This window comes from Zosterops lateralis (assembly GCF_965231275.1).
Source record: "Zosterops lateralis genome assembly, chromosome: 3".
Classification (NCBI taxonomy): Eukaryota; Metazoa; Chordata; class Aves; order Passeriformes; family Zosteropidae; genus Zosterops; species Zosterops lateralis.
In genome coordinates this window covers 6,819,932-6,845,916 of record NC_139764.1, presented here as the reverse complement: position 1 = coordinate 6,845,916, position 25,985 = coordinate 6,819,932, and the positions used below count along the sequence as shown (strand labels likewise).

The 25,985-nt window shown below is 42.6% G+C and overlaps 1 protein-coding gene across 8 annotated transcripts in view; it reads right to left on the bottom strand.

Annotated features, from left to right (window-relative positions):
- Positions 1–25,985, bottom strand: part of MACROD2 (mono-ADP ribosylhydrolase 2) — an 866,413-nt gene that overhangs the window by 827,542 nt on the left and 12,886 nt on the right. For all 8 annotated transcript variants that reach the window (XM_083858375.1, XM_083858373.1, XM_083858372.1 and 5 more), the window contains exon 3: positions 16,643–16,750. In XM_083858375.1, the coding sequence (XP_083714501.1) occupies positions 16,643–16,750 (108 nt within the window). The remainder of the gene's footprint in view (positions 1–16,642; positions 16,751–25,985) is intronic.

Here is a 25,985-nt window from a genome sequence, read left to right as displayed (position 1 = left end):
GCACTGAGGGAAATGAAAGAGGGGCTTTGACAGGAGCCTGAAGCTCATAACTGTGGGTAATCCTGGTGTGAATCAGGGTGCTCAGGTGGGCTCTGCACTTGCATTTGTTTTCCTTCCAGCAGAGTTTTAGTAATAAGTTGAAAAATGTGCAGGCATAGAAATGTACACATAATGTAATGGGGCTTTTTCTAAACAGGCTTTGGTTTTAGAAAATCACAACTTGAAAAATACACATTTACATGGAACACATGAGGTTAATCTCACACTTCAGATGGAAGACAACCATTCCCCTGCTTCTGAATGAAGCCTCCCAAGTTGAGGGCTGTCCCTGTGAAAAGTGCTCCCTGCATGGATGAGCTGCTCCTCTCCCGTCAGACTCGCGGTGCCTGCAGAAGAGGAGGATTGTCAGCCGGGATCTTCGTCCAAGAGCAGGAGACGACGTTATGGATCCCCCGCCACAATTCAGAGCGCAATTTTCATCAGAGAATGAGCTTAATTAAAATAAGACAGGACAGCAGAAGTAATAAAAAAACCTTTTAATTACATTTCTACGGTTTTGAATTTGTCCTCGAGCTAGGCATCCAGACTGCCTCAGCCTTCACCAAAAATATGAAAGGAATTCAACTTACAAAGTTTTCCTGAGCAAGCAAAAAAGCACTGAATGTCAAAAAAAATTACTACTTTCAGTTTGTGCCTCTCTAGCAAAGAATAACTTGCAGAAACATAAAAAACAGACCACATTTATTCTAAAAAGCTTGAACTCAGTCTTTTTGGTAAATAAAACTAATACATTTCCTAACCCTGTATACACCATGTGCTTTCTTCTATACATAGCCCTGTGCAGGAGGTCTGCATTTTCTTCCCCACATTCACCACTACAAAGCTCCAAAGCTGAACTCCATAAACATTACCACGCAGCACCTATAAATGGTTTAATTAAATGCTGTTGATACCAACTCTTTATAAGCCATCAGCGTGGCAACCTCTCTTGGGCTCCTCAGTCACCAAAATAAAGGGACATAGGGACAGTACAATGCTCAACAGCAAGATGCTCTCCTGGGGCACACAGGTACCAAGCTAACGAGCCACCAAGTCATTCACTGCCAGGGAAGCAGGGTGCAACACAAAGAAAACAGCAGGGAAATTCACTTAAGTTGCCCAGGCGACAGCAAAGCAACGTGATGAAAAATTCCCAGTGGCCCAGTGGCAGGGGAGGCACTGGGGCGAGCTCAGTGCAGCCCAGGGCTGGGACTGCAGCACACTCTAGTGACCCGAAGTCTCCACAGTAAAAACTAAATAAATTCAGTGCTGAGCTCCCCAAAAAAGCTAAAGAGCAGTGATTTCAACTCTGCCTCCATTTATAAAACATTTGATGCTTGTTAAGAGGCAAAGGACTGACCAGTGTTGGTCTGGGACCACCAATCTTTTTCCCCCTCTTTCCCGTGAAGGCAACTGTGATTGTTATGCAGTTTGCCATTTCTTTGGGGTACATAAACACTGATAATTAACCATCTGTGAGCTATGGCTTTGCCTTTTGTCCTACTGGCTGAGAACTGATGTGCAGCAGACAACAGTGTGGGGGGACCTGTGTGCAGATGCCACAGGAGCACCCCAGCTCCAGGACACTCCTCCCCACAAACCATCAGATCTCCAGGGATCTTTGCACACCGTGGCTTATTCTTGCAGTTTCTAGGCTACACATACAGCCTGCACTGTAAAATGTAACTGAAAATCAGCAGCTTTTCAACAGGTGTTTCAGCTACTGCAACGAACAGCTCATTTGCAATACCAAAAATAACTAAAAACATGGACACCTCTCCCTCCCCACCCCCTGTAAGCATTTTACAGTTACCTTGCACAACACTATCAAGAAAAATAATTTATATCCAGTGCCAAAGTAAATTGCTTCACTAAGGCTGGAAAAGTCAAAGAAATCCGGAAAGAATTTGTAAAACAAATCCAGCACAGCTGAATTTTCATGCACTTGCCCAGAACAGCCCTGGCTTCGCAGGTCCTAGAGGAAAAGTTCAAGCACAGAGACACTCATCTCATTCAGGGTGAAGTATTCCTGATTTCAATTTCTGAGAAGCTTCTAAATTGCAATATAACTACAGCCCCAACTCACAACACCTTGGTCAAGTAGCCCTTTCCCACTCACACCTTTAGCCCTTCATCTTCTTAAATTAAAGGACCATTTTTTTCACATCTTATGGTTTTATTGACCAATCTTCACAATCTGGAGGTGTTGTCTTAGTGACTCCATGGACTCAGTGACAAGATAAGCCTCAATAATTCAAACCACTAATTTTTTTCCCCACGTGCCCTCCTGCATTTCAGCACCAACTTCCTTCTCTCACTCATTTGCAGCACTTCAGTTTTAATTCCTCTTTCTCTGGTGTTCCCAGTGTGCCTTTGTTTCCCTTTCTCCTGCTTCAATTTGTTCAAAAGTGCTTAAATTAAAGAAGCTTTTCCAATCATTCTGCCATGCCTGGAGTTGTAGATCTTGTCTTAGAGCAAGCATGAATTACTGGTTAATCCAAAGCCACGTCCATATGCACACACACTACACCAACACACAATGTTTTGACATCCTTCTCATAATGACTTTACAGAACAATTACCATTACAACAAGACACATTTGGTACCCATGGTAGCACCACTTCAGTCAGCAATATATACTCAAAAAATTAATTTTGGAGAGTTTAAGTTTCAGACTGTTAAGAACATCATGACTCCAGCAAGTACTTACAATGGATCATTGTACCTACTAATGAACAAACCCTGTTGAAACACTAAACTACAGATTATTGCTTAATTTCTAGATGTGGATACACCTCATTGCCTCTCTGTACAGACTACACTTTGAAGCTGAAATAATGAACTACATGATTAGAGAGCAGCTTTTAAAGAGAACGGAACTTAGTGCCTTTTTATTAAATACCAGGGGAAAAGAAAAAAACTTCAATGAGAAATAGTCCTTTAACACATCATTTTTCAAGACTTTTAGATGTCCTTAAATTATGTATGAACAATCCTTCCCAAGTGAACGTGACTACGCCTGCACTAAATTTAAGAACTTGTGCAGCTTTTTCCAGGTTCAATGCTTGAACTCAAATCTTTTGAGTGACACAAATGCCTTATTTAAAATCAGCATTTTCATTAAACTTGCAAGCTATTATATGGGATGTAGGTATTAAGCTTCAGAAGCATAATGTGTTGGTACCAAAAAGAGTCATCCGTGCACTCTGAAAAGGAAATATTTTGGACAAAGGAGGAAGAAAAATGCTTTGGAAGTATCAGATACGGATTTCCCATCCTTAAGATGAAAAAGTTGATGTGAACTGAGAATAGAAATCCTACATCCATTAACAAGGAACATTTAACACCTCTCAGCAAGGTGTTAAAAAGAAGGAAGTGAGCCACCAGTTGCACTGGTGTAAAAGAACAGTAATAACAATCCCATAAACAAGGGCAAGCTCTCTTGCCATTCCCTTCTCCCATCAGCTACCTTCACACAAGCATGCATGTTACATGGCAGGCAGTTCAATTATGACACTCTATAAAAAAAGAAAAGAAGCATTTAAAAGAAGATCTAATTGAAAGAAACTTCTGGAATATAAGAATAGTGTACCACTGAAATTGTATTAATAGATTTACCTCGATATTGCTAAGAACCAGCCCTCTGGGTTACCTGGACCAGTATGTCTCAAAGTTGAATTAAAAGCCTGAGGCTGTTCAGCAACTGATTTAATTTCCTGTTCATACACACATTTTCTTTCTCACCTAATTCACAGATTTATTATATGCACTGACAAGGGATCAAAATTCAGGATCATAACTAAAAACTCTTCGGTCTCGCTAATTATATGGGATTTATCTTCTGTATTTGCACAATGCCAAGCAGACTGCTGATGGTTCAGACTATTTCTTTAGCTGGTCTGGAAGAAACACTTAAAAGTGCAGCTAATTTTGTTTTTAAAGCAAAATACAAAGAATGCAAATATATACACATATTATACGCTGCAGTACAGATATTGAAAATTAAATACTATGCTTGAAGTGCATAAACATCACCTAGACAGAGCCCATGTCTAAACAGCATAACAACCCCAAACAAAAAAGTTAAGCCAATTCATTAACTGATTTCACCACAACCAGAAAGCACCCAAAATTCCACTTCTGACATTAAATCATTCTCTGTCTCGCCAGACTAAGTCCACATTTGCAGTGCTGTGTTCATGCCAAGACTGAAGAAAACTTAGGCCCAAGATAGAACAACTATTTAACAGAGGTATTAAAAACTTTTTTAAAAAAATTAAAAATCTAAACAGTATTTCTAGCAGGAGGAGTGCTGCATTTGGCCAAAGAATTAAAAAAATCCCTTGATTCAGGAGACCGCAGTGGGGAAGAGAGACAATACTCAGTTTGCACAAATCCAAAGTGCCTGTTCCCTTTTCCTAAAGCCCTGGACCATGAAACTATGCTCTTCCATCACTGCCACAATCAAGTGCAAGCCCACAAGCCTCAGCTCATAGCTGCATCTTTTCTTACTGAGGAGTGATGCTTTACCATCTTCAGCACCAAATATGAAGGCAAGCCTGCCTTGAGACTTCCTCTCATTAAACAATAAAAAAAAAAAAAATAAAATTATGAGCAAGAAGTACAGAGAGGATGACAATGCCACTGATAAATCAGATTCATGTTCCAAACCAAGGAGAGGTAACAATATACTCCAGTTTTCAATTTAATCAAAGCAAAAGAGTGAGCTTTTCACTACGTATCTTGGCTAAAAAAGAAACGTGTCCTAGCTTAGCTTCATCATGCCTGCACCAGCAAATTGACTTAATTGTCAGCAAGGAATTATGAAATCTGAAGTGACTCCAGCAGTGCTCCAGGGAGGCTCCTGAGGCACGGTGTCTATAGCAGAGACACCAAAGTGCCATCCATCTCACTCTCACCCTCAGGCAAAGCAGAACAGCCTTGGCTCTCTAAAAGGGGCCGCCAAGAAGAACAAAACCTGGCTTTCCTGGATGATTAGCAGTGGCTCAAACAGGAAATTTTAAATACATCAGCACATCTTCCCCGGCTGCTGAAAGCACAAGCGGGAAGCCGTGATTTGAGACACCAATTTGTAGTTACAAGGCTACATCCAGTTACAGCTCTAAGGAGAGAGGCGACACCGTGCACACTTCCCCTCCCACACCCTTCTCCCCGGTGATAAGGGCAGAAAGGGAGGCTGCAGACAACACGAGCTGCTCTGCTGGAGGCACTAGAGGACAGGACAGGAGAGGAAGGCAGCAGAGATATTGCTAAGCTGTATTTTCTGACTCAAATCCTGGTTTCAGTCTGACAGTGCCAGCATGACAGAGGAGGAGAAGCCATATGTAACTCAGCCCCTGAGACATGGGCACTAAGAAAGAAGTAGGGAACCCAAAACCTTTTGCTGGGTCTTTGATAAGAACTAGAGATAAGTTCTCCCACCTAAAAACCTCCCTTTGGCCTGTCTGTCAGGGATCCACTTCAGATGTAAGAAACAGTTTCTGTTTTAATCTCATCTATTACTGGTGGTGGGGACTAGTCTGAACTAGAGTTGCAGCCTCTGAAGCTGTAAACTCCTGACCTAAAGAGCCTTTGGGCTGCAAGCCCTGCCAAAACTCCACTTTTGGGCCTCCTAAGCAAGTTCTTTTGTATCAGAAGGCAGGAGGGAGATAGAGAATTCACACTTCGTGGTGAAACAGCCCTAGTACTGATCACTCAGCTCCCTGAAACGCTGTGTTTGTTATATAGTGGGGGAAGGGGGCTATAATTAGTTGAACCATGGCCAAGGCTAGAACTGCTGGTTGGCAAAACTCTGCTGAGACCTCGCAAAAATTGTCTGGCCTCCAGCACTCAGAGATGCCTTCATCCAAGGAATCAAAGAAAACCAAGGAGTGAGCATTTGGCCTGGTCTGCCCCTCCCCAAGGCTGATTTAGTTGTTTTATTTTTTAAAGTAATGGGCAACCTAAAATGAAAATTGTTTCAGAACCTAAAGAAATAAGTTGTCATTAATAAATTCTCTAGGCTTTTTCTTCTCTCTCTCTCAGCTTTCCTGTTTCGGTGAACTCTGCAGGTAAAGTGTACCATTCTTCACTGACTGACTGTTCTGTAAATCATCCTAAAATTTGATTTTCATTTCAGAAAGAGTAATAAAATTACTCAGATTTGTAGAAATTCAACTAGTCAAGTGACCTGGACCACACATCATCATGCTCAACATAATCCCTTCAAAGTGGACTGAAACTGACAGGATGAGAAAAGAGAAATAGCCTGTACACCACAAATTCTTAGAAATGTAAAGGGAATGGGTTGCCAGTTACTATTATCTGGCATTTCAAGTCACAAGGAAGACTTACATTCCTCCATAACCTGGTTTGATAGAGTTGAAAGCAATACCACCTCTTTCTTACATAAAAAGTTATTTCACATGACACACGAGTACAGTTCCCTTGAAAAAGCAATATGGTTCACACTTTAAATTTAAAAAGCATTTCTAACATGGATTTGCAATGCAAAACATTCTAAACACAAATCAAATATAGCTGACAGAACCATCTTTTTGAGGCAGCCCACAACTAGGCATACCAGATATTAACTATTTCTATTTATTACTCGACAGAAACCAGCTTTCAAGCATAAAATGAAGGTGCTACAGAGACATACTTAAGTGATTCATGTTGCACACCAGATTAAAGTTACTGCGGCACAGACATGCAGGCGATAAAAGAGAGAAGGAGCAATAACCCTAAGTTCTCCAAATCTGTGCTTTTCCCACAAGTTTCAGCTACTCAGACACAATAGACAATGAAAGCCCCAGGCTTCGAGGCTTCACTGGTGAAACCATCAGAGAACAAGGGGCCATTACAACATCGCTCCTACAAGAGCCAAGTCATCTTTTCTGCCGGCCCTCGGGCACGGCTCAGGCGAGGACCTGCAGAGCTCCAAAGAGCTCCTCTGCTGCCAGGAGGAACGTGTTAGGGACGGGGTATCCCAAAGAACAGGACCGCCCGCGTCCTCTCTTGGCCATACACACGCCTTGTGCAAGTGACAATCCAGGCTGGAGATACTGAGTCGAACCTTGAATGTTCCTGTCACCTCAGAGGGAAGGGAAGGAGTCTGGGAGCAGCAGCATCTCATGGCCCCACTGCTGTGAGGAAAGCACAGGGCCTTGCAGCACCTTCAGTACTGTAATTAAAACTGTTCACAAACACATCCAAACAACGGTATATTAACAAGTGACTCCTCCTTGCACACGATGGAAACACACTTGGCATTGTGCTTGGATTAACAAGCAAATACCACTTTCACAATCTTCCACAGACCTTTGATGTCTATTTAGCTGCCATTACTAATTTTTATGACTGTGACAGCAGGTCACACGAAGGAATTTGGAGCTTTTTAAAGCCAAGCTGTACCCTTCATATTGATTTCTAAGGGAGAGGCATTCTGAATTTCTAAAGAAAGCAACTTGTATTTTTACATACAGAAATGTTTTTCTTTTCTCAGAAAATCAGTTGCTAACAGCCATAGGTCAAAACAAAACTTAAACTGCATTTCACCGTCATAATTATTTATTTAACAAGTAATGGAAGCTGTATTTCAAGGGACTAATATTTCCAACACCTGCAGCAAATGGCAAACCCAAAACCCTAGCAAAGGGTGGAGGACTCAGCAGCTAAGAGAATTAAGCAAAAGCAACTCCTCCTGCCCAAGAATGCAGGGGAGACAGACAGGGTCAGCCAGCTGCACAACAGCAGTTTTGAACATCAACTCTGACTACTGCTTTTCTAGCCCATTTTCTGCATCCAGCAAATTAGATAAGATAAACCTAAAGCTTACTTGCTCCAATCAAAGTAGACCTTCCCCTGTTCCATACTTAACTGCACATATTTAACGAGATTACGTTACACACAGAAATGCTAATTCCCATTCTGACCTTACTGTACTACTTTACAGTGACTGAGATAATGGTGACCTGTGCAAACCCAGAACAACCCAATGTGTTCATGGTTAGAAACAGAAAGGCAGGAAAGAACAAACATACATCTGGATAGAGAAGTGTGGGGGGCAATATTAATATTACAGGGATAATCTCAGCCTACCAGCTGACCTCTCACTACCAGTATTTTGTAAGCAGAGAGAGGAGGCCTCAAAGAAGTCTTCTCTTTTGTGTCCAGCATTTGGAAATTACTTGACTGGTTTGGGTTTTTTAAAATGCAAAAGCTTGAAAAAAACCACAGCATTGCATGCCTATCTTGACTGAGAACACACTGTTGCAACTATCGGCTTAAAAAAACCACAATCCTTTAGATAATCCCCCACAAGTCCTGATTAAAAGTGGATTTAATATTATGAAACGAAGCATAATTGTTCAAGACGACCTTGAGTAGTTTCTTATACCACTCTGCTCCATCAGCACAGTCAAGATGACAGCTGCACTGTCAAATGTATGATAAGACAGGCTGATAGCAAGGTCTCTCCAAAATATTTTCTACTATGAAGTAAAACAGATGCTTACAGTTCTCCCAAACCACGCCTGTCTCCTGTTCTATTTCAAACACACGCTGAAGGCACATAATGAAATGGAGTCGGCATTTAATAAGCACGGGCTGTATCGACGGCCTATCCAAGAAGCACGCCTCGAATACATGCATTTTGTTTCCTCTGCTTAACTCATCACCGATTTTCTGTCCACGAAAATTAAGGTACGCCGGCCTAAAAGCAGTTTTACGATAACAGGGGCACTATTGCCACCTGCTGTCAGAAAGGGTTCACGGCATCCCAACTCCACCGCATGCCTCCCGACTGAGGGAGGTCAGACTTTTGAAGAAATCCAGCTTTGCAGGTGTTTTGATTGTATACTGCTAGTTTTCTCTAGGATAGAGCACACGCAAAAAAAGTCCAGGGTAACCATGGCATGAAGGATCAATAATCACATTGAGGTCAAAGATAATAAATGGGTTCAACAACTGATGCACAAAGAAATTAGGAGAACACACTGGTCTGGGTAAAACAGACACTGTCCTGAAAGCATCAACACTGAAAACAGACTTGTGAATAAATAAATCCAGCTTGTGAATAAATGCAGCTACCACAGACCATCACGTTAGATAAGGCTACTAAAACATCTACCTTGACCATTCTATATTAGACTTTCAGAAGACAGACTATGCTGAATCCTGGCAGAGAAGAGACTTGGCCATTAATTTTGTGTCAGGGTATTTCCTAGAATCACAAAATGGCGTGATTTGGAAGGAACCATCAAAGATCATCTAGTTCAACCCTCCTCACCACAAGCAGGGACATGTTTCACTAACCCACATTGCTCAACTTCCCTCCAACCTGACCTTGAACATTTCCAGGGATGGGGCATCCACAACTTATATCCAACAGTCTGGGAATACCATTTTAGATAGTTAGGTATCAGATACTTCAGGATCATGCACGCTCCTCTCATTCCACTCAGAATTCTGTGGGAGCACAGAATAACAAGGAAAGTCGAAAAGCATAGCTCTGAACCTCAGCATCTGTGTCTGGTGCTTCAGCCCACAATCTGTCAGTTTAAGGAGCCTTTTGAGTGCATTGTTCCAGTGGAAAGTACATTTCCTTCTCAACTATTTGGTTGGGTTTTTTTTTTTTTTATGGCTTCTCAGTAAGTCGCTGAACACTCACATCCCACTGCTTTGAAATCATCACTTGATGATCATTAACATGCAGTGCCTATGTGTTTGCAGTGCCTGGCCATATGGCAGGGTGATGGCAGAGCTCTCCTTGAGGCCAGCGAGGTTTAGGCTTTCGTTCCACCACCCAAGACTCTCGGCTCACTGGCACCACACGCAGTGTGGCAGGATCACATCCCAGTATCTGAGACACCTGGAAGCCATCTCCACTAGCTACATGTGATGGCTGTGAGCACACTGCTGGAATATTGGAAGGGAAACACTTCACCACAATTCATTTCCCCTTCCCAAAGCACCTCAGAACAAGGAACAAAGTTCTTCCCTGATACGTGTCTGCAGCACCGCCAAACCTTTCTTTTTTTAATGCTTAAGTTTTAAGTTATACTAATTATACCTGAGATATCTTTAAAGTGCATTGCCTTTCTGCAGTGCAATTCTGAAGGAGCCTCCTCAGTCACAAGCCTTGGCCGTGTGGTTTCAGCAAATGGTGTCTGACTGAGGCAGCTGCTACACTTCTCCACCTAAATTAAACCCCACCTCCAGCAGGACTTGCCTTCCATCTCCTTCTCTTGAACGCTGCCACTATCCACAGAGTTTTCATCCAATATGAATATTGCACTACAGGGAAGAACAGCACTGAAATGAAATTAGACCGAAAGCAGAGGGCAAGTTTAAGCACATGTACTGCTCAGCAGCCAGGCTCAGAGCATTTTCCACAGAAAGCAGTAACAAGCTCACTCACAGATGTCACAACTGAGCATGACCGACTCCCTCAACTATTAACATTGACTTTCCTGATGAGTGAGGACTATATATAAATTAGTCTGGGGTTTTACACATAAGTGTAATTGTACCAACTGTAAATTAACTTGAGAAACCCTTGATTAACACGACAGTCTGCTCACAGTAAAGATGAAAACCAAATTAACAACAATTGGTTAGCAATATTGGTTCTATTCCTAGAGGAAATTACAACAGTGTAAGTTACATAGGCAGATGCCAGATGACTCCATACAGGAGATTTCAATACAAGTTTTCCATTTTCCTATCTGTACACTGGAGATAAAACATGTAAAGTATGTTTACAAAACATTCTAATGGACAGCAAACTCACTAAGAAACTCCCAGCATAATCATTTATGTTTAGCTCAGCTGAAAAAAAAAAAAAAAAAAAAAAAAGAAAAAAGAAAAAAAAAAACCACAAAAATCAATACTAATAAATGCAAAAACCCCATGTCAAAATGCTATAAGCAACCTATGGATAGATTTTACCTTTTCTTTTCCTTCCATATTCAATAGCAGCAACATTTGCATTAAAGGACTTATTTTCATAGCAAATTATTGAAGAATAATTTCAAATGAGCTCCAGAGTAAGAATTACTGGTCACTGTACAATAAAAAGGGGGAGAACAAATATATACGCAATACCAGATCAGGCTCAGTGACTGACTCAAATACCTTCATAATATTCAGACAGGCCACTTCTGAAGTAATTTGTACTTCAGAAGTTACAAGATAAAAATTCTGTGTGATAAATTAAGTTGCCAAATGAAATGGATTAGCAATCAGTGAAATTGCCTGATGTCAGATCTGTTCCAGATTAGAATCCATCCTTTTTCCCCACCTGTTCATTAAGCACCAAGTTCAAGGCAACTGCAGTGACTGATTGCACATTAACGAGCTGTTTGTGTGGAAAGGCAGAGTTCAGCCCCTGCCTATACTTACACACTTGTATAACATAATTCACTGATAATATATTCAGTTCCCAGTATCAATACATAGCTCTTCTACCTTCATGTGTAATTTTGAGTTTGAGAAAACAGGGACACCTCATTAAGTTAAACAGTCATATTCAAGGTCAAGGCCAGGAAATTATGAATCTGGAAGAAAATATGTTGCTATCTCCAGATAAAAACGCTGGATAAAGATATTGCTGTGACACAAAAATACTGAAAAATGGTTGTGAAGTCAGAAGCCTGAGGGAAGAAAGGCATATTTCACTACGAAAGGTGAGATTCCATAAGAAAATATCTATTTCATCCTATAAATTGAGTCATGCAAAGGCTCCAGAGAAAACCAGTGCTACAACAAGCAAAGCAAGAACGAGGTATTTTAAATGGAATTTTTTTCACATACATTCAGTACCGGGGCAGGGAGGTACAGCAGGACAAGTATTCCAAACTCTTACAAATTTGTTTAAAAACTCAGCTGTAATTCTCTCTCTGGAAACAACTCTGCCTCTTAAAGCACAGGAGACCATCACCTCCATGCACCTTCCCTCACCTGGCTCTGCATGCACCCTCACTGTGCCAAGGAAACTGAGGAACCTGTGCCTGCCAAACCTGCATTCCCAGCTGAGGGAACTCACTGCACACAGGTAGAGGTGTTTTCCTGTACAGGAAACCTCTTCTTGAACTATGTGAGGCTCAGTAAATAAATTCCAGCATCAGGGTTTAGTAAAAATGGGACATAAAGAGTTGTTTGCTTATGTTAGTCACCAACTCTTTTCTCTCTTTATCAGAGGAAGATTTTAAACCATGTTTGTTTTCTCACATAAAAAATATATGAATTTTAAAAACAGGAGAGTTTCTTCCCCAAATTTCTGAGTATTAGAAATTATTCCAGCAACTCAAATAGAGTTTAAAGGGAGACAGTTGCTATAACTGTCGCAACTCTCCAATTGCAAACTTAAGACGCAACAGTACACACCTATTACCAGAAATATCTAATTGAATAGACATGCACATCTTCCTTTTTCCTAAAGATTAAAGGTTTCTGTTCTCACTACCATACTTTGCTGCTGATACAAAGAATATTTTTCAAAGATCAGAAGAAATATTATCTCTTTTAGTGTTCTGCAAGTCGTCATCCTCCTCCTCCTCCCCATCAGATAAAAATAAGGAGAATCCTTTTTTCCCCCTGACATAATGGTTTCCCTTTGTTCTTCCTCCTAGCAAAAACTCCCTCACAAGCATATTAGTACGTACCTCCTTATCTTATAACTGGACAGTAAGATTTATTAACAGGTAGGAAGTGAATGAATACTTGAGGTCAGTAGTGATGAACTGGTATTTAAGGTACATGAGGTACACAACCATCCCCACTCCCAAAATACCACCCCTGTACCTACTTCAGACAGTTATTGCAAGTGACATAAATAGTGACACAGTTTTCCCTATTAAAAATGCAGAGGAAATGTAGTCCTCTACTGCTTAGTTGATGCTATAAATATTGAAGAAATTGTTTTTCAAACCTCACTCAAGCTTTTACTGCTGATTTCTGTATTTAGGACTGCCAGAGGGACTGAATGGCCCCTCTCTGCCCTCCCCAGACACAGACACAGACACACCCCCTCGGAGCTCTGCTCTGACAATTTATTCAGATATTGTTGGCTAATTGTGGTTATCTGGCTTCCAAGTGCTTGAAGCACTTTTGGCATCAGGATGAAGTGACATCCAGGAACATTTAATCTGTTAAAAAGGCCAGTCAGCACAGATTAATGCAGTAAGCACATGCCTCAAGGAGAGCCTGTTTACATTCTTTGAGTGTAATAACAAAGTGCAGAGGAGGATATAGGAGTAAAAATAAGATTTCCAGACAAGTCTTACCTGAATCCTTTTTAAAAAAAATATGTGAAAGAAATGGCATAACAGGATACCTTAAACAAAATATCAAGTTAAACTAATACCTGTCTTCAATGCAATCAGTAGTAAGGAAGTTTTAGGAAACCATTGTGTAAGGAAAAGACATTTACAGAGGTAGATAATTGACATCAATTTTAGCAAAATGGCACATCAGCTCCTTTTTTCAGCTCTTTTTTCTCTCACAATGCATCTCAGTTCCTCATCTAGTCCTGATTGATTTCAAAAAGGCTGTTTTGATGTGGTTCTTTTGACAATGAGCTAAGACACAAACTATATATAAAGTATTTTTGGAAAGTAAGCAACATTCAGTTTGTCTGCTAAAAGTCTAGGACAAAAAAGGATCCTTTTGCAGCAGTGTTCATCCATGATATCCTGATATTTAGCTACAGAAGACCACCATATTTATTAATTTGTGTCTCATTTCTTCCTTATATATTTGAGAATACACTTTTCTTTTTTGCCAATATGTTTACATCCAAAGCCAGAGACAATCTGAACCACCTGGAGCCCTTCCACAGCCCCAGAGAATTTGCCAGATCATTCCCTTTACTTCAGGCATGTTTAGTTCTTTGCATAAGTCAATTAAAACATGCAACCTGTATCTTCCTGTGGCTTTAATTTAGATATGATTCGCTGTATTTTAAACTATTTATTACAGGAAACAGTTAATGGAATTTCTAAATTCAGAGAGGAAGTCTCCAGAGGGTCTCTTACTCCCTTCCTAACCCACAGCTTGCAACAGATAGAAGGGAGTCAATCACTAACATTATGGGTAGTCAAAAAGAAGTGTAAAAAGAACTTGCACAGATTTATCTCCAAAAAACCCACCTCCTATTCCATATTCAACAGGTTGCATTTTATTTGGCTTACACACAGAAACTGGTACTGTGGCTACTTACTGCTTTATGTCTTTGAGGCTTGGATAACTTCAGTTGCAGAAGAAAAAACAGTTCTTTGCAAAAAAATCATATGGTGCAGAAACATGACTTTAGGTACCATCTAAAGACTCTACAGTTTCACTGAAACTATTGGATTTAAAAACAACCTCAGCACAGCAGATGTTTTGCATAAATAACATGGATTTTGAATCAAAACACCTTCGTCATGTAGCTTTCCAGCTATCCTCCACAGTTTGAAAGGGTAACAGAAAAAAAAGTAACACTGAAACCATGAGCAAATCAAAGGCTTAGACTTAATTACTGCTCTGCCATATAGAGAGCATTTGGTTTTTCCAAAGTAATTGTAGGTTAGTATTTTAATCTAAACTTATTACTATCTCATGCTAGTTAATATATTATGCCCTTTAGGAACTACGGAATGTTACAAAAGAGTTAGAACAACTTTAAAAATCCACCTGTACCAGTGCCCTGGCCCTAGGACTGCTGTTTGTGTCAGTCTGATATACTAAAGTATCACTGTACATGTTCCTTTCCATAAGAAGCTTTACCAACATCTCATCTGAACTTCCCTTTAAGCCCAAATTCAATGTACAGAAGACAACACTAGAAACAACTTTTTCACCAAAAGCTTTCTAGATACTTTCAGAGTGTTATGTCCCTCTTCAGGACTTTCAACCTCAGTCTGTTTTGAGTGGCCTTTAAACCTTTTCTCAAAAATTGCATATCAGTACATGTTGAATTGATTCTTTTTTTTTTCCTCTTCAGAGAGATGCATTTCCCACCAGGATGGCAGGCAGATAATAGGTTTATAAGCAGATAATATTATTTGCAGCCTGGGATATAGGTTTTTTGGACCTTTCAGGAAAATTAAAGGAGGATTTAAATCAAGAAAATTGAAGTGTTCCTATTCTAAAGCTAATCCTTAACTAGTTCCAGTCTGTAATTCAAGGGAGGCCTATGAACAAAGAGAAGCTAAATATAAATGGAGAGAAATATGCTAATATTGACTTACTGGAAAGCAATAAAGTAAGGAAGTCAGCAAAAGCAGTACTGGAAAAATCATCTTAAAAAAAGAATGACAAAAAATATTAAAGCTTCAGAGGCCTTGTCAACACAGTGAGCAGAGGATCATGTTACATGGATGCTACTGCATTGTTTGTTATTTAGAAAGGCTTTTGGGCATCAGTAAACTAGAAGATTAATTAAATATTTTCTGCTTGGGAATACCAGCCTCAGTACTTGGAATGCAAAAATGTATTTTGAAATGGCTATGGAAGGATTCCACATGTACTTCACAGAACCCTTTAGCAGATGTCCACTGGTAAAGTAGGATGTCACACGATCAAACAGTCCAAGAGAGTCTGTTCACTACCCTCTACACACAGGAATGTTTGTGTGAGCAAACACTCCTGTGCTCTTTACAGACATGATCCAGTAGCTCCACCTGGCATTTTCCTCTGATAAGCAAACACATCAATTTTGGCCATTTCAACCCTGGGAACCTCTGAACTTTATTCCATCGCAGAGAAGATACTGCAGCACTTTTCCTTCCAAGAAATGAGCACCACAAAAATTGCTTCTCGAAAATTAATCAATGCCATTCAAAGTACTGGGGGGGGGGAATTTTTCAGCCTCAGGACACACAAACCACACTCTTTTTTGAGTGGAGAGTGCAAGCAAAATTTGACTATGGGCATGTGCATTGGGTAAACCTTCCCATACATTTTTTTTTTTTTTTGCCAAAGAAGTGAATTAGCTTATTAAAATCTAATACACTAATTAATTAATTGCACAGGCTTTTTCCTCTTTTTGTCACAAGACGCTACACACAGTTCTTCATCTCAGCTGCACACATGGAGACAGTCACTGAGCATGAAGAGGTACTAAAACACTTAAAATTCTGTATTTTTCAAGTTTTTGGCTATGGTCTACAATCTCCCAACAAGAAAGCAAATATAAAACCCATACAAACCAAATTCTGTTTTACTATCACCTTGTTGTTAAAGTTCACACATTACCTAGCCCACAAATGGCTTGATTTATAAAAGCAGACTGGAATGTACTGCATTAACTTTGTAACAAAAATGAGCCTTCTACAACACAAAGTGTGAAGTCTCAGCTAAATAGGTTCAGTCAAAAGATACAAGAGCATTAATTTTTTCATGGCGACCACACTATAAAAGTTTCACAATAATCTCTGCCACAATAAATGCACACAGGATGAACAGATGCAAGATGAAGGAACTGGGGAGGAAAGCCGTATTTTCTATAGATTTCCACAGGATGCACCAGTTTTAGGCGACTTTTCAGAGTTCACACTTGTACCACGGAGCTATAAAGGATTTTCAAGACACAGCTACATAAAACATTTAACCACCTACCAGCATTGACAATGGCATCAACCTCAAGCAGCGTAATGTCGCCTCTATAGAGGGAAACTTTCTCACTCAGACTTTTCTTCCCTTGCAGATCTTCTTTAGCGCTTTCACCTACAAACCAAGAGAGCAAAAAAAAAGTCAGGTTATAAGTGTGGGTCCGAGGTCATTGTTCTTTACAAGCCCTGACCAGGCAGCAGACACTGCTGCTGTCAGACTGCAGCGACTTTTGGTTTCACCTGGAGAGGGCACCGGTAACCCACAGAGACACCGGCACTGCCTGGACATCAGTTATCACTTGTTCCCAAATACAAGCCAGCGGGAAGCACTGGATCCTTATCCACATGCCGTTTGTTTACAAAACTGTATAAACTTATGTAGTTGGGGAGTGAGATCCATCAAGGAATTTTATCTGGTAATCATAAGGGTGTGAATTGCAAAAAAACAAATTTGAGGAATTAAGATTAGCCTCCTAACCAGAGCAGTAATTTCTCCAATCCAGAATTATACCAAATGAGTGCAAAAATACACAAGCACATAATTTGCAAACAACCTCAAAATTCAGAATGACTCCTGAAGACATGGAGCCAGACAACAAGCCTGAAAAACAATCTACACAAATTTTAAACTTGGAGATTTGTCCTTAAATTGCTCAGCTAGAAGGACGGGAGGCAGGTGGTGAAGACAACACACACCAGCTCGCAACAGATTTGTCACTAAATAATGTTACCATAGGTCCCTTATTCCTGTAATCTCTTAGGATTTTGCATCACCGAATCATTTATATCAGATTCAGTCTACAGAACAGCTCAGTTACCTCAAATCCTTGCACAAACATATTGCCCAAAGCTTCACCAAGTTAGACACGCACATCACCAGAAATGAACTGGAGGGAGGATTGTTAAATTCACTTTTACTGTTACTTTTTAAAAATCCTTTCCAACACAAGTCTCAAGAAGCCCAAGTTCATGTATTGGTCAGAAATAGAACTTCTGAGTGCTGAGGAAACAAAGTGTGAATCAATTTCAAATCTTCAAAACAAGTGAAGCTTGCTGATAAGCAAAAACTGTCCTCAATATTTAGTGAGAAAATAGAAGCAGTCCAAAGAAATTTGTTCCTCTAGTCTTACCCTCCATTGCCATCAACTGGGACATGTCAGCAGCTCCTTGCTGAGCACCTGAGAGCGCATCCCCAAGCTCCTGAGCCCTGTCCCGGAGTGACAGACAGAGCAGCAGGCTCAGACAGCCACTGGCTCAGACCCTCTGGGCTGGCCTTGGCCATTCCCAGCTCCGGCTGCCGGGCAACATCCCTGTGACATCGCAGCCGCTGCCACCGCCCCGGGCACGGCCCGGGCACCGCTGGGCTCGGGGTCAGGGACCGCAGCTCCTCCCCGGGGCAGCTCGGCCATGCCCCGCCCGGGGCTCTCGCTGCTCCTGGGGCTGTGCGCGGCCTCGCTGCTCCCCGGCACGGCCGGAGCTCTGGGCCGATCCCCCGGGAGCGCGGCCCGGCTGCCGGTGCCGGCCCGGGACGGGCGGTGGCCGGAGCCCGGCACGGGCGACGCCGGGCCCTGCTCCGTGCGGCTGCACTGCTGCGGCTTCTTAGCGCTGTCCCTGCTGCTGGCCGCGCTGTGCCTGGGCTGCAGCCTGCGGAGAACAGCCCAGGGGCGGCCCGGAGAGGTGAGGGACGGGCACCGGGCACGGGCCATGGGGCCGGGGGCGATGGGGCAGGGGCGATGAGGCAGGGACAGGGGCGATGGGGCCGGGGGCGATGGGGCAGGGGCGATGAGGCAGGGGCCGGCAGCCGCAGGTGTGGGGTGAGGAGCGCCGGCCCCTGTGGGGAGGAAAGCCCGGGCAGGCACCGGGGCTCCTCTGCCTCAGCCCCGAGGCAGAGGTAGGGCTCAGCCCCTTCCTCCCAGGGGGAAACAAGCCCAGGCTGAGCCACCAGAACAAGACAGACCCTGCCCGAGGTGCTCTCCACACCACCCGCACGGCTGGGGCGGCCCGGCCAGGCCCCGCAGCCCCCCGGCCCCTCCCAGGAAAAGGCCTGGACACGCCCGGCCTGGCCGAGGAGCTGCTGCCTGGCCGACCGCTCCCCGCTCCGTGAGGAGGTGTCCGGCTGCCGGGAGGAAAACTCTGCCTCCGTCAGGAGCTCCCTGAGGCACCTGCGGCAGCGCTGCCTGCGGGGGGACGCGCTCCGGAGGGGAAGGAGCAGGAAAGGATGGAAGGACGAGGAGGCAGCGCTTTACTCTGATGGAGAAAACAACATCTGCTAGGCAAATGGACCAAAACACTGCTACATTACTCACACAGCTTTTTATTATTATTAACTTATTAAATAAGACAGCTTTTGTTTCTGTTTTAACTTTAGTCTTGCAAACAAGTTGGTTGTAACTCTTACAAGAGTGAAGTCAATGGCCACTAAATCATCTCTGCACACACACTCACAAACGATGGAGTTGATCCTGGTAAATATTTTCCAAAATCTGGGGGTTTAGGCTATTACTGATGACACACAAAAGTGGAAACACTGCTGTAGGTCCTTGTCTCCTCTGCCTCAGCAAGACATTTTTCCCCTCTTCTCTCCTCTAGATCCATATCTCCTACCCCTCTGCCTATACAATCCAATTTTATTTAGCTCTTCTTCCTACATCATCCTTTGGTCCTTCAGTCGTGTTCAAAACAACTCAGAGTCCACAGAGCCACAGCTTGAAGTAAGATGAGGTTGATTACCTGAGCTCTTCACACCAAATAGAGAAAATAGGCAGTCCTAGCCCTCAGCTTCGTTTACAACTCCTTCCAGATCCCTCCTAAGGAAAAGGGCGTTTACAGCTCACGCAAGGGTAGAAAAACGCATTAGATTGAGTGCACAAAAACTGCTCTTGAAAAGAAAACGGGTAAAGTTCACCTGAACCAAGTGGCCAAGGGACTGTCAGAACATCTCACTAGAGGGAGCCCCCAGCCAGGACATAAATGTACTCAGCTGGTGCAATGGACAAGGATGGCACAAACCTACAGCATTGGAAAATCAGCCCTGAAACTCAATCGCTGCTCAAATATTCAGTGTTTTAAAGCCTAATATACTTTAAAGTATATTAGTTCCTTAAACAGCTCTCAAGCATCCAATTACAGAAATCCCTACAGCAATACCAAAGAACTTACCACTAGAAGGAAGAGAAAAACCTACAGCTTGAAGACCTTACTACAAAAAACCCTACATTTGCATTTTAAAATGACTGTTAATGAAAGAATAGAGCACACACAAATTTGTATAAATAGGTACCAAAGCCCCATAGTATAAAAAAATACCTATGGCAAAGTAAAAGCCTCTTGGTGCCCCATAGGCAAAGGCCAATAAGAGAAGAAATCAAAGAGAGAAGAAGTGAGGAGGATTGATGGCAGCAAGGCTCACAGGCTCACACTGTTATAAGGGAAGTTTTTTTAAAGAAGTAACAGGACACATTTCTCAAGTTCATAAACACAAGTAGCAGACTGGATTGCCAGAAAAAAAAAAAAAAAAGCTGAAAATAGGAGAGTTCCATCATTCCTAGTCAGCTTTTCAATCCATAGCTGAGGGAAGTAAATTAATTCCAAGTTCAACAGAAATAAATCTGCCCACTACTTCATCCCTGCTACAATAGCTACTAGCAGAGACATATTCCCACAAGGAAGGTTTCTCTAACAGGATCTGGGAAAAGAACCTAAGCAAGGGACAAGAATCACATTATCCCCAGAAGAGATGCAGGCCTTCCACTCCTGGAAGAATACTACTCAGCAAATATTTCACTGGGATGTTGCAGTGTGCATTTTGGGTTTTCTAAAATGTTTGTAATTTTTGGTATTAAGTTTCTGTAAGTGTTCATCCACTCCCACCCCGTTTCCCTTAATGGCTGTAATCAAGTCACATAATAGGCCCAAGCCATCCCTATTGTATCTCTTAACAGCCTTGGCCTAGGCCATTGTATAACTTTGTACTGTGAACACTCCCAGGTACTTGATGGCTCTTGCAAGCCAGGTGGCTTTTGCCAGGCCTCGGGTAACATCCACACCCCTTTTTCCCCTACATGTCGAAGTCCAGCCCCCCTGTACCTAAACCCCTCCCCTTCATTTCCATCTGTAACGCCCATGTTAATAAGGGCAAGCCAGAACTTTGGAGGGCACTCACGCTTTGACCACCTGGGCCTTCGCCCTGAATAAACCCTCCTAAGCAACAGCAAGTGTGAGAGTCCGCTCCATTCTTCCAAGCAAGGTCACGTCTCTGTTTGAAATCTGGACCCAAAGGATTAAGTCGTTTGTATGGTGTCTGAAGAGCAAGAGCTAGCTGGACAGCCAAGCTCAGAAGGACCATACTGGGACACTAAACCACTTTTCTTGGGTTGCTGCAGAGGAGATGAGTGAGCTTTAGGAGTGCATCTGACCCTGACAGAATGTGCAGCAGCAATTCACACTCTGTGCTTTTTCCCTTCAGTGCCTAAGGCTTTGTTTCCACAAGTTTCCCATACAGACTAAAAATGATGAACTATTAGCAATTACTAATCTCACATCTAACACAACTTCCCATTCCATTTGTTTCTGCATAGGCTTATGGAGCGTTGGAAAAGACAGATTGTAAGTCCTGTAATATTATGTGTCTGCTTCTACTCCTACTAAGCATGGATGATTGCACAGGAAAGGCAATTGCTTATCTAAATCAAGATAAGCATTATTTCCATATGTTCCATCACCAGGGGAAAAGCATTCACAGATGCACTGTAGTACTTCAGATTTGTAGTACAGATTTGCTCTATCACTTCTTGGACTTAAACGAGATCAGAACCTGAGCACAAGGAAGAAACATCTGTTGCAGACAAATCACTTCCTACCCAGCCAAAAATGCAGCACAACATGCAAGTCAAAAGCACTTGATGATGAACACCAACACCTTCTCCCCGGCTGCACACTCTGCCAATATGGTCTGTTTCAGCTAATTACCAAGTGGCGTAATTGGATTAGCTGAGGACTACAGCCAAGTACCAGCTCCGGAGGCAAATTGACACCACGGATCACAGAATGGATGTGGTTGGGTGGCACCTCCACTGATCAAGTCACCCAGAGCAAGCTGTCCAGACCTTGTCCCAGTTGAGTTTAAAATACCTCCAAAGACAGAGATTCCACAACCTCTCCAAGTAACCTGTTCCAGTGTTCAGTCAGCCCCACAGTATGTCTGTAGTTTTGGTTTTTAACGCTGAGAAAAAATTTCCTCTTTCAACTTGTGCCTATTACCTCTTGTCCTGTCACTGTGTACCACAGAGATGAGTCTGGAGAGATCTCTTTTACACCCTCCACTCTATGTCTATAAACACTGATCAGATCCCATCTGGGGTAGCTCTTCTTCAGGCTAAACTTCAGCTCTCTCAGTCTCTCCAGGCACAGGAGATGCTTCACTCCCCTAATCATGTTTTAATCATCTTTGTGGCTCATCTGGTGCATGAACTACACATCTCAGTTCTGCACCTTGGACCAACCTCCTGAAGCACACTCTGCCCCACCTTCCAGGTCAGAGGTCATGGCATCTCCTATTCAAGGTTCTGCAGGAGGCATGAAATATCCCCCATGTGAGGGGCTGTAACTCACCCCTGTACAACTACCACAAAAAGCCCCGAGTTCATTCACTCACACCAAGTTTAACATAGAGATGTGGCTACCAGCAGCCCTCAAACAAGGTGTAAAGTGTGAGCCTGGACTTTTCAGTCACATTTAAATGGGAGCCATTGAAGACATTTACACTTTACAGACAGAAAGAGTGGTGTACCATGAGAATTGATCAAAACAGCCAGTCACTCTGAACAACCCACACAACGCTCATGCAAAATGCAATTTGCTTGTGTTACAAGGTCTTGCACAGTCCTTAAACAACCTTTTTCTCAGTCTATCCCACACAGAGCTCTATATCCCCAAAATAACAAAGCTGAGTGGAAAAAAGAAAAACCTTTAAGTCTGGGAGAGAAAGAAGTAGCAGGAAAGCAAGAGCCTGCCTTTTTTATGAAGTTTTTGTTAACCTAGAGAAGACTTGGTATGGAATGCTAAAGCACCAAAGAACAAAGTTTGAGAGAAAGGAGTAACAACAAACGAGGAAAACAAGAACAGGAATACATTCACAATTCTAATTTGTGATGCACCCTTATCTGCAGGGACATGCAACAGTCAATTCATAAATCAGAGCCTTCTCACTTCAGCATCATGTACATTGACAGCAAAGACACGACATAAGTAGGCTGAGACCCTTGGGTATTTGTGTGTTTACTTGGAGAGTCAGCATCCAGCTGCTCTGGTTGCTATGCTTGCTGGAGATTTCATGATTTAGGGTCTATAGAAAAGGCTGCTGGTTCAGCTGTGACTCAGAAGGAGCTGTGCTTTGTCTGTGTGAAGAAACCTATTCAATCACTGTCTTGTTTGGTTGGTTTTATAATGTGGACCTTCAGAGGGATTCCAGACTTTGGAATGATACAGTGGAATAAAAATGCTGTTGGATACAGGATTTTGCTAAGTTCTTGCCCAAGCCTGATTATCAGAACCTCATTCCAAGTGATACCAAGAATTTCAATATAGATTCTTCTCAGTGAATGGCAGCCTGAGTTGGACTGAAGTACATAAAATGGTCAGCCAAGGTCACACTGAGGCAAGAACTGCACTGCATTGCCTCCAACTCAATTCCTACTTGACACTCTCCCTCTGCTACAGAGTTCATAATTAACAATGGAAGTTCAAAAATGGAGACCCAAACATATGACACTGCTTTAGATCATAGTGCATTGCCCCACGAGTATGTTGAACTGGAGGACTACAAGTGATTCTGCTTCACTAGATTCCTTCTAAGAGCAAGCAGATCCCTTCACTGCAAGAGCTGTCTTGGCTGTATCACAGCACTCATACAACTATTCCTGGTGTGTTCAAACTGATTCCAGTACCACTTGGGGTAATTATGAGCCTTCACCCAAAACAGCATCTACCACCAGCAGTGAAGCATTCCTCCACTCACCTTTACAAACTGTCTGGAAAAAAAATTACTTTTCATGGCGAACCAGGTATTTAGTCCTCAGCAGCATCTGTTTTACTTACCACAATGTGAGAGCCCATTTAAATAGGTGAGCACATACAGCATCAAGGAGGATTAAAATAAGTTTATGGGGGAAACCATAAATTCATTACTTTCATTCATTAACTTACTAAGCTGCCAGACAATTTTTATTCTACATTTTCTGGTTTTTTAATTCTCTACACCATTGCAGAGCAATGGCTTCTCTGGCTGAGTATTACAGGCTTTTGTAGTACTTGAAATACAGCTTGGAAATTAAATGCTATTACCAGAAAACTACAAAACTTGGGCAAAACTATCAGCAAATATTTCATGGCATTGTCATTCAGCAACCTCTCTGCCTGACATAGAGTGACAACAGCTTACCGGGTGGGAGAAGGAACTTTAGTTTTCTGGTATTGGGACAGGTAGGTAAAAAGTGTTGGGGTTTAGGTTTTTTTACCTTTCGTTCTTTCTCGAAGGAAATTTTCGACCATGTGTTGCTAGGCGACAAAAATGACCGGGTACTTGAGAAAGACAAAAGAAGTTGCCAAGCTCAGGGGAGAGGTGCAGCTGGCTACTCTCTCTCTTTACTTGGGGGTTCCTCTGGGAAGGGCAGAGATATCACAAGGTCTGGGCTGGGAGAAGGGGTTGGGTGCAGCTCCTGGCTTTCTCTTGTGCTCCTGGCATTTGGAGGGGAAACAGGCTGCAGTCGCTGTGGGAAGAATTTGCTACTACTGCGGGATTCTGTTTTCTGCTGCCTTCTCCTACCACGAGTGGAGCTCTGCTTGTAGGAGCGGCCGATGCACCGGGACCCCGTTAACACCTGACAAAAAAAGGATCCTTCACCATCTACCCGGGTGCCTGAGGGGAAATCCCGGGATCTCCGAGCCCCTTCTCCCTCCAAGGAAGCCTCTCCCTGCCCTGTTCGGGAGCCGGGCAGCCACTGGCCAACCCCAGCCCTTCTTCTGCCACTGCTTTGGGGTTTTTGCTGCTGTACCACACAGCCCCTGCCTGCTGGGACACCCCTCTGCGGTTCCAGCTACAGCCATAGAATTTATTGTTGTTTGTTTGCCTTGTTATCCATACACGTACTAGTAAAGAACTGCTAGTCCTTTTCCCGTATGTTTGCCTGAAAGCCCTGTAATTTCAAAGTTACAATAATCTGGAGGGAAGGAGGTAATATTCTCCATTCCAAAGGATTTTCCCGCCGTACTCGAGACGGCCACTGCACTCAGAGTGCTTCAATAAAAACTTCAGGGGACTTAAGTCTCAGGACCATGTTACCTAGAAGTCTTTCATACCTTTTCTATGTAGCAATCTTAAGGGCAGCTCCCCACAGCTCTGGCTCTTTTCTCTCCTTCTCTCTTCCTTCTGCAGCTCCAGCTCGCTGCTTTCCTGTCCCTGGCAGAGCCCCCTAACCCTGTCTGTCTGTCTGTCCCTCGTACAGGGTTACCTTATCTGTCCCTCACACAACCTCCTGTCCCTTCGTCCTCACAGCACAACCAGCAAACTCCAACTGACTCTACTAACTCAATCACTCATAATTACACCCAGCTGTGAGGGCAAGGCTGTTCCCACTCTTTGGTAATTAATACAGCTGCAATGTATCAGAGGCAGATTGCCTTTAGCACTAGCTCTATCCGTCTTCCCAGTTTCCCACCTTCCTTGCAGACACCTGTTTTCCAAACCAAGACAGTAAGTTCTTACACAGGTGCAAAAGATGATAATTTCTGCATGGAGACATTAGGTTTGGGAGTAGCTCTTACCTTGCAGCACTTTTTTTTCCCCTACTCCTTGAGATACCAGATGTAATTTGCTACACTGAAGAATACTGGATGTTCAACATAAACAGCAAGGGACAGGGGAAACTCTGAATACTTGAAGACACTCTACCACTACTAATTTGTGTTGCAAGTCATGCTTGCTTCATTCAAGGACTTAAAAAATTGAAATTAATACAAATTCTCAAGCAGCTACAAACTCACTAGCAGTTAGCAGAAATATCTAGCTCTATCTTTTTTGCATATCTACCTAGAAATGAAAGACACACCCAATCTCAAAGCCTTTAAGCCAATATAAGAATGTCTGTGTACATCACATATTCTCCTGGATTTAGTTATTTGCAGTACATTTACAATCCTTCCCCTGGTGGGAATGCAGTAAGAGGAGAAAAAACAGAATGGAACTCTACTTTTTCTTTAATTATGACTGACCCATACTGCTAGTGACAGCTACATGAAGTCTGGGGTTTGCTTTCAGTGGCTGTAGATCCATTAGGAAATCCCAGCAAAGGGCA